This window comes from Dipodomys spectabilis, unplaced genomic scaffold (genome assembly GCF_019054845.1).
Source record: "Dipodomys spectabilis isolate Male_0828 unplaced genomic scaffold, ASM1905484v1 ptg000136l, whole genome shotgun sequence".
NCBI classification, from domain to species: Eukaryota; Metazoa; Chordata; class Mammalia; order Rodentia; family Heteromyidae; genus Dipodomys; species Dipodomys spectabilis.
Window position 1 is genome coordinate 5,434,285 of NW_024870813.1, and position 9,206 is coordinate 5,443,490.

At 50.6% G+C, this 9,206-nt stretch overlaps 1 protein-coding gene across 7 annotated transcripts in view; it reads right to left on the reverse strand.

The window, feature by feature from the left end:
• Nucleotides 1-5,924, reverse strand: part of Nrg3 (neuregulin 3) — a 1,012,378-nt gene extending 1,006,454 nt beyond the window's left edge. For 4 of the 7 annotated variants that reach the window (XM_042690317.1, XM_042690314.1, XM_042690316.1 and 1 more), the window contains exon 1: nt 4,757-5,612. In XM_042690317.1, coding sequence (XP_042546251.1) covers nt 4,757-5,612 — 856 coding nt within the window. Of the gene's footprint in view, nt 1-4,756 lie in introns of all 7 variants that reach the window. The other 3 variants (XM_042690311.1, XM_042690313.1, XM_042690312.1) reach the window with 3 other exon arrangements.
• Between the last annotated feature and the right edge of the window lie 3,282 nt (nt 5,925-9,206).

Genomic DNA, 9,206 nt, shown 5'->3' on the forward strand with positions numbered 1-9,206 from the left:
GAAAGGGAAAAAGAATGAATTTCGGTTCGATTCAGAAGCAATTCAAATGCATTTTAAAGACTGAGATTTATAGCTCTTTCTTTGCTCTCATACATTTCAGGGCCAACTTCTGTGTTCCATTTTCAACATCCCTGACAGAAAACCGAGATAGGCTTGGCACTAGATATGAAAGGTTATGACAAAAGAAGGATTTCAACGAAAAGGAATCAGTTGAAATTCACCTCTCTTTACATGGCAGTGCCACCAGGAAGGAAGGAAGCACTGGGAAAATGCAGAGGGAGGAGACAAAATGTTCCCACATCACCGGATTTCCCCAGCATGGCACTGCTGGTGGCTCAATGTGGTTTCAGAAGCCTTGAGTTCTTTAGTAACAGAGAAATTGCCACAAACCAGCTTATTTTAGTTGATGATCTTTCTCTCAAGAGCTTGTGGATCAGCATTGTGCTTTCAGATGTCTGTCTTGGAGAGTGCATAGACACAGGATATCTGTATCCACATATCAATCCTCAAAAGGGACTTTCTCCTAAGTAAAAGTACATTCATCCTAGCCTTGATCCTGAAGAATTGAGAAGGAAAGTTTAAACCACTTCATCTTTATGCATTACGGGCAAACTCAAAGGAGCTATAAAAAATAGTCCTGTTTATCTATGCCCATTGCCATATCTATATATTGGACAGGAATATGAATTCTAACAGAAGTGTCTGAAAAACCAAACTGTACAGTGGAATTATTAATGCAGAAAAGCCCCATAATCTGTAGGTTGTAGCATGTGTTCACAGATGTGGCTCTCAAGTGGATTTCACAAAAAATATTGACACTCAGCTCTGAGTCCTCTAATGCTGGCCAACAGGCATGAACAGGGTCAGAATTTGCCATTCTGTAATTCCTTAAAAGCCTTGACTCATGTACATAAAGTGTAAGATACAGGAGTAACTTGATTTAACAAGTTATATCTGAGTCAGCTTCCAAAGTAACCAAAAGCACTTCACTCCAGAAAACATGAACATGTTGAAAAGGAAAACAAAATAGTTGACTTCATCAATGGCTCTCTTAAAAATCACTATAGGTATGATTAATGTTGTCCATAAACAGATCTCAATAAGTTAAATTGAATAAAGTAAAATTAAAATTTTGGTTCGATTCACAAGCAATTCAAATGTATTTTAAAGACTGAGATTTATGGCTCATATTTAAGCATCCACAGCATTTTATTCTCAGTTTTTCTCTAAAATATTTCAATATATGTGATCTTATTCACTGGAATTAACTAAATAACTTTCCAGATGTGACAAAGAATTTGCATTGATATCTTTAGCCACTGAATCTGGCCTTCCACTTGTTCAACAGCTCTTAAGTGGCACAAAGAATTCCAAGACTCTAGAACAATCCATATTCACACTGACAAACCACAAATTTGTATCTGAAAACATTGTATAGAAAATTGTATCTGAAAACCTAACCCCAAGTATTATGAAAAGGAAAAGGCTATCTGCACATTGGACACAGGCTTTCTTCTCTTGTCTGTAGTGACCTGTTCCCAAGACACTTCAAACAGTTCCCCACTAGCAATATGTTTAAGATATTTATTTAAAAAGAGTCTAAAGAAAAGGCAAGTGAAGTACTGGGCAACTGGGAAGCCAAGAGATTCTAGGGCCACAGAAAACTTTTGTTCCAGCCCATGTCCTAAGGGATGGATGACAGGAAAACGAGTCAAATTCCAAGCCCTCTTTCTCCTGCAGTCTAGGATACGTATCTACAGATCTTCAATTCTTCCAGAAATGAGTAACCATCCTCTCAACTGGGCATTCCCCATAGCAAAAATAGCTTTCCTTGCAAGAATCCCATTATCCATTAGCAAGTGTGTTCATTCATTCTCAGTGAACCAGCTACTTCCACTCAAAAAACCTTGCTCCCTTTGCAGACATGAGCCTTCTGACTGCTGGAAGATGAACACAAAGACATTCATTCTCTAAGACTTGAGATGTCTGATTCAAGAGCCACGGCCTTAGCTGTAAAACAATCTCACAAATCAGAGCAGCATCCTTAACCATGGTCTTCAGATGCCATACCAGAAGACAATATTTTCCAATTGAAAGAGAAAGAAAAGAGAGAAGAAAAAAAATCCACTCAAGTATGGAGGTTGGAGGCAAGGGAGAAAACGGGAAATTTCTCTCCTGGGAACTTCAATGGCATAATCAAAATAAGTTGAAAATAAAAATGTCAACAATTTAGGCCACAATTCTGACTACAGAATAATCCCTCCAAAGCTTTATTTCCTTGTATTAATAATCCTTAGTCTAGATGAAAAAATAAAATAAAAATGACTCTTTTTCTTTGAATTACCATAAATCCTAAATGCATCTCTTTTGGAATCTGCATAAACTAACTTCATTAAGATTTCTCTGGTTGATGTATGCAAACCAGGTCATTTTTCTACCTGAATTTGCATACTTGCATTTTAATCCATGGATTTGTCTCTGTGTTAGAGGTTTAGAATAGAGAAAGAACTGGACCTCAGCTTCAAATAAATGAATACTGCTTATAGGTTTATGTGAGCATTGACAAGCTTTATAGATACCACCACCCTCCCCCCCTTTTTCCTTAGGGCTGAGAGCCCGCTCAATAATCATTATTTATTAAACAGGCTGCCATTCCCTTCTGCACAATGAGGAAAGAGCACACTGAGGGGCAGAAATAAATACCTTCACCTTCGGTTTTTCTTTAAAGACCTCCTGAGAATGGAACATAAGGGAATCAATTGAGAAAGAATATGAAATGCCTCTCCCCCCACACACACATATACAAGAAGACTGGAAAGTACACCCATTCTTCATTATTCATATCAACTGCATCAAAAGAGATAAAAATCCGGGGTCTTCCACATATACATACTCCTTTTTTAAAAAAATCCACTACATATGCCTACACCATACACACACACACACACACACACACACACACACACACACATCCTTTATCCCTCCACAAAACTCAAGTTAATATGCTCAGAGGAATTGCTAAAACCCTCCTGGGAAAATATGCTTTCAAAAATGACTGTTTCAACCAGAGCCCAGAGAAGCTACTTACTGCTTTCTACTGCCATTCTAGTTTGTGGCAGAATCCTTCCTTTCCTGCCTGTCTCTCAGTTTATCTTCTAGCCAGTTCTATTTTCTGAAGCAAAGTATAAGCAAAGGGACTCTCTTTTCTGGACCTTACTTACAAGTGCACCAAATCGTACACACATACGCACGAAGTTTCAAGGGTTAAACAACACCTCAGGTAAGATCCCAGGTCTGGAAAATGAAAAATGACCAGGTGACTGAAAGCAAACAGGGAATTCCTCCCAACACTGAAGAGTTAATGATGAGCTATCTCTCTTTCCCCACAGATATTAGAGCTCAAAACAGAAATAAGCTATCAAGACAGCTCAGTCAGGAAGGGGTTTTTGGTTTTGTTTCATTAGGGGTTTTTTTGGGGGGGCGGGGGTTGTTTGATTTATGATGAATAGATTGTTAGCGGACTTGAACTGACATGCTGAAGGTTTGTCCTAAATAACCTTCACAGGTTGTACAAAGTATTCCTCTTAGCCTGATTCATAGCCAGCTAAAGATAGGCTTCCTGAGATGTTTTAGAATAAGGTGAGGGATGAGGTGGGAGGTCAAGTTTAGTCACCCAAACCTTTATAAAATAAGGAAGACACACCTGCCATGCAGAGATAGCTTTCTTGCTTGGGCTCAACCAGCTCTACTGTCACCATATGAGCCAGGACTGCCGGGTTCATGCTTCATTCAGAGGGTGACATGTTACAAAAGGGTTGGATGTTCTCACCTCCCAGTACGAAAAACTCAACCTAGCCTTCCTATATTTTTGTGGTATGGAGAGAAAGAAGAGGTTCACACCCCACCTTTGGGGAAAGAACAAAAGCAAAGGCTTGGCAGAGCTGGGGAGGGGGGGGGACTTCCTTCATCCAGACCCCTGGGGCAGCCCCCTAGCCCTCTGCCGGTTAACTCACTCCCAGTGGCCACCGGACCAATTTTTAAGCCATGCAAAGGCCATGGGCAGGCTGGGGAGCAGGAGGGGGATCAGTGCAGCCTTTTCCCTTAGATCTTTTTCCTGCCTTCCCCAATGGCTTCGAATTAACCCTTTCTGATCCCCTCCTGGGTCAGGTGGCTGGAAGAACCTCTAGCTACATCTCCATCAGACCACCCCACATCCACACCGGCACTGATGGAACTTCCTTCACTGGACCATTTTATTTCCCTTCTTTCTAAAGGGCGGGATGGGAAAGAGTTAGGTGCGGGGCGGGGGGGGCGGGGAGGGGGAGAGGGCGGGGAACTCCCCTGTTTCCAGCCTTGCCCAAGAAGAGGATCTGGGAGCTAGCCAACAGATCTGCAGAGTGGAAGGATGGCACTGGCCTTAATGCTTTGAAGCGAGTGAGATGCAGTGTTCACACACGGGACCCACTTTCTTCATACCAGTATACTACCATAGCTGGAGATTTCCCAGGGGCCCAAAGCAGGCCAGGCCTCCTCCTGCCCCCCACCCCCACCCCACACACACCCCTGGCCACCCTCTGGCGGCCAGTTCATCTTCCTTTTAGTGCCCCAAACCTGGGAGAGGGGAGGAGGCTCGGCGGAAGAACAGAAGCGAGAGGGGATTAAAAAATAAAAAATAAAAAGATGGGGGGGGGGGAGAGTGGGGGTCAAACAAGAAACTCAGTAGTAAACCAAGAGTTGAGACCTTGCGTTTACTTACGAAATTTGGGGCTGGTGCTAGTTTCTGGCGCGGCGGTGGTGGTGGTGGTGGAGGAAGAAGAGGAATCGGCGGCAGCATCCTGAAAGGGTGACAGGGTCCAGGAAGGAGTAGAATCATGAAGGTAGGAGGAGGTAGCATATGCCGCAGTGGGCCAGGAGGGCATCGCCTGGGTACTGGGGGTTCCTGGCGCCGGGGGTCGCGAGCCGGGCGTGCTGCTACTGAAGAAAGGGGCCGTGGTGGACAGGACCGTCGTCGGGGGGGCTGCGGTGTTCCGTGCGGTGGTGGAGCGCGGGCTGGCCCGGATGGGCACCCTGTGCCCGGGGAAGCGGGTGGGCGCCCGCGTGATGGTGGTTAGGCGGGTGCTAATCCGGTTAGGCGTCCTGGAAGAGGCAGCGCCGCCGCCGCCGCCGCCGGCCGAGGGGGTGGCGGGGGACGTGGTGGAAGTGGTGGCGGTGGTGGTGGTGGTGGTCTCCATGGCCTTGGGGAAGGAGCTGGGCTTGGAGAGGAAGAAGGGGTCCTGGCCCATCCCCTTGGAGTCCACCAGGTCGGTGGGCACGTACTCCTTGACGGAGCCCACCACGATCCATTTGAGGAGCATGAGGCTGAGCCCCAGGCCGATGAAGCCGATGAACAGCGGTACCACGCACAGCCACGTCTGCTGCCGGTTCCACACGATGCAGTCGCTACAGCGTAACTCCCGGGGGGGCTCGGCCGCCCCTTCGCCGCCGCCGCCGCCGTCCGGGCCCCCGCCCGCCGCCGCCGCCGCTGCTGCAGCCGCCGCGGTGCCCTCCTCGGCCGAGGCGGCGGCTGCCGAAGCGGCACCAGGTGGCGAGGCAGCGGCCGCCCCTTCACTCATCCTAGGAGCCGGTCTTCACCTTCGCCCCCCCGAGGGCCGCGCCAGAGGCATGGGGCCGGGCGCGGGCTCCGGCGGCGGCGGCGGCGGCGGCGGGTTGGGGCGCAGGCAGCGGCCGCGGCGGCCGCATGCAAATCGGCTCCCTGCCCCCCACGCCCCTCCCCCCGAGAGGCGGGCGGCGGGCGGGGAGCAGAGGAGGGGGACGGGGTGGGGAGGAAGGGGAGACACCGGAGAGGGGGCAGCGGACCAGGAGCTCAGGAGAGGGGCGCGAGACGGGGGGAGAGCCCCCCCCTTCGGCGCCAAGGGTCGGTCAGGGCGCAGCGGGGTGCGGATGCTGCTCTCCAAACGGCCTCCCGCGCGCGGGGGCCCCGCGCCCGCTGCTGCTGCTGCTGCTGCCGCCGCCGCCGCCGCTGCCCGCTGCTCGCGTGCGCTCCAGCCGCGCCGGCATCCTCCGGGGGCGCCGCGCCCGGCTCGCTCCCTGGGGCGCCCGGCCTCGATCCGCCTTCAGGGACCCAAACAACCAGCCGCGGGGTCCTCAGCGTGAGACGAAGAGCCGCATTCCGACACAAGGCGGGGTGGGGGGGCGTCCCCCCACCTCCTCTCCACACCACTACCCCCCACCCCCCTGGCCTGGATCCGGAGGCTCGGCTCGGCTCTGCTCTGCGCGCCCGGGCCCCGGCGCGCCGCGTTGGTCGCCGGCTTCTGGGCGAGCCCGGGCGGTGAAGCGCACCTGTTCTTCAGCCGGCCCGCAGCCAACCCTCGGCCAGCGCTCTCTGGGAGAGACCAATCCGAGCGCAGCGCGGAGGGCGAGCGGCCGGCTCCCCTCGCGCCCGCCGCCCGCGGCTCTGCGCCGCCCCTGCCGCCGCCGCCGCCGCCGCCGCCGCCACCACCACCACCCGCCCGCCCGCCTGGGAGTCAAACTCCGGACCGCCCGGGGGTCGGGGGCGTACGGGGTGCCGGCGAGGGGCAGCCACGCGAGCACGAAGGCGATTCCGAATCACGCCCCCGGGGAGCCGTGCTCTGTCCAGCGTGGAGAGCTGAAGCAGGAGATCTTGTCGGAGAGAGGGGGTGGAGGGGTCCCCCACGAACGACGTGGATTCCCGGCCAAAGGATGTTCCAAGCTTGCAATTAGGCGTGTGTGTGTGTCTGTGTGTGTCTGTGTGTGTGTGTGTGTCTGTGTCTGTGTGTGTGCGCGCGCGCGTTCAGATCGCCAGGGCCGGCCTGGGATTCGGGCAGAGTGGCGCCTCCCACCAACACCCAATGGTGGTTTCTAAATGCGCACCAGAAGAAAAGAAGTGATCCAAGCAAAGCACACCCCTCCCCACCACCACCCGCAAGCCCCCGATGGGGGATGTGTGGCAAAAGCAGCTGTCCGCCGATGGGGAGAAGCTCTCCTTGCGGACCCGGTGGGGTGAGAGACTGACGCTGCGGGACAAGTGAGCCGGGGCGTGTGCGGGTGGGAGGTCGGTGCGCTCCCCCGCCCGACCGCGGTGCGGATGGATGGACAGACTCTTTGGCTTCTGAATTCCCGAGAAAGAGGCCGGGGAAGCAGGCAATCTGGGTCCATCAGCCCTGTCCTCTCTCCAAGGTATTGATAACTTACCTTTAAAAAAAGAAGAAAAAAAAAACTACCCCCTTTCAATGTGGATGTACGCACTGTGCACGCACGCGTTACACGGCGAGTGTTTAGGAGAGGTGAGGGTTTGGGTGGGTGGCTTAGAATTCCGTGGCCGATTTCTTCCTGTGGATAGAGAGAGGGCCCCACTCCGCACCCTCGTTACCTACCTACATCTCAGGTGCAGGGTGGGACCTGCCTGGAGGATTGGATGGCGTAGAGCAGAAGGAAAGGGTAAAGAGCTGGTGGTACTGGCCTGCTATATGCTGATTATGTAAAGCCTTCTTTGCCAACTCTCCCCAGATTTCCTACCCTAAAGTGGAAACCAAAGAGGTGATTTTTTTTTTCATTCCAAGCCCCAAGCACAAATGAGAGATTGGGAATGGCATTCCCACGAGAACCGCTCCCCACTAGCGTCTGGAGTAGACGATGGAGCCAGCATTCTCTTGCCTTACAATCAATCCTCTCCAGAAAAGCTTTTATTCACAGGTACACTGGGCAGATGGCAGTGGATACATTGAAACCGGAAACTCTGGAGATTTTGTGCCTACCCGAGTTCTTTGTACAACTGACACTGTTAATAAATTATTTTTGATGCAGTAATGCAGCAGTCGCCTCCTTCGTCTGTAACATTAAGATTCTCCCCTCCCCCTGGGAAAGTTTTTTTCCCCCTATTTTTTATTTGCTACAGCATGCCCTAATCCAGTAGAATGCTGAATTATGATTCCAGAAATCGCAAGTGAAGAAAACAATACCCCTAGAATCCATATGCCTTCAGGTTTTAAAGTGGAAAGCATTGTGTAGGTGTCTGTGTGTGTGTGTGTGTGTGTGTGTGTGTGTGTGTGTGTGTGTTGTGTTGGGGCTTGAAATCCAGATCTAGGCACTACCCTTTAGCTTTTTTTACACAAAGCTCGACTACTTGATCCACACCTCCAATTTCAGTTTTTTGCTCGTTAGTTGGATGTCTTGGATTTGTCTACTTGAGCTGACTTCAAGCCACAAGTCTGGTCTCAGCCTCCTGGGTAGTTAGGATTGCAGACATGTGCCAGCAGCACCCGGCTCATAGTTCCCTTAAGTGAAAAATTGATAAATTGTCTACCTGTAGCAAGTGCCAGGCATCAGCTTCCAACCTCGCTCAAATGTTATGGGAAGGGATCCTAGTGTTTGAGACAGAAGCTTGGTTTGCAGAATGCTTCTATCCCTTTGCCCCACTTCCTGGTCTTCTGCAGACTTGCCCTTCTTGTCTGCTCACTGGAATACAGCCAGACTTTAAAAGGCGGTACTACAGCTGGGTAAATGGTCTTTTTTTTTTCTTTCCAAAATCACAATTCACCAGTATTCCCTCCACATTGAATGCCATCCAATTCTGTCATCTACCATTCAGATCTGCCATCCCTCACCTCATGTCAGGTGGTCACAGTTTATCCATGGCTCCCTGTTGAGTTCACTTCCTCCCAGACTTCAAGTCAATGCACTCAACTACCCATTAGCTGCTCTTAGAAGGGATAATCAAACAGAGGGAGGGGGAGAGGGGGTCCATTGTTTGATAGTTTTGTACAGAAAAATGAGTTGTGCATACCAGCCCATCCAAGGATGTTTGGCTGATGTAAAACCATCATTAACTGGACCATTTTGCTGTGAGGCTTTTGGGTAGCAGGTGGTAAGCATTGGGATTGGGGAGGTCTTTTCAGTTGAGTCAAGGACAAATAGTAGACTCTCTCGAGCATCCGTGTTATTGCTTGCCATGGTAAGGAGGATCCTCGATCTGATGACTCAGCACATGGACAACCCTGAAGTGTGAATTTTGGATCAAGACAGAGTGCAAGTTAAATCTGTGGCCCTGAGAGATAGAAAGGCACTCTGGACCAGTTTTCTCAATTGTAAAATAAGCTGCCATGCCTACATGCTGCTATGCCTTCATGGTGTTTTAGAGCTAGACAACTCACATATAAAATATTCAAGTTCTATCAGAAAACAAGTAA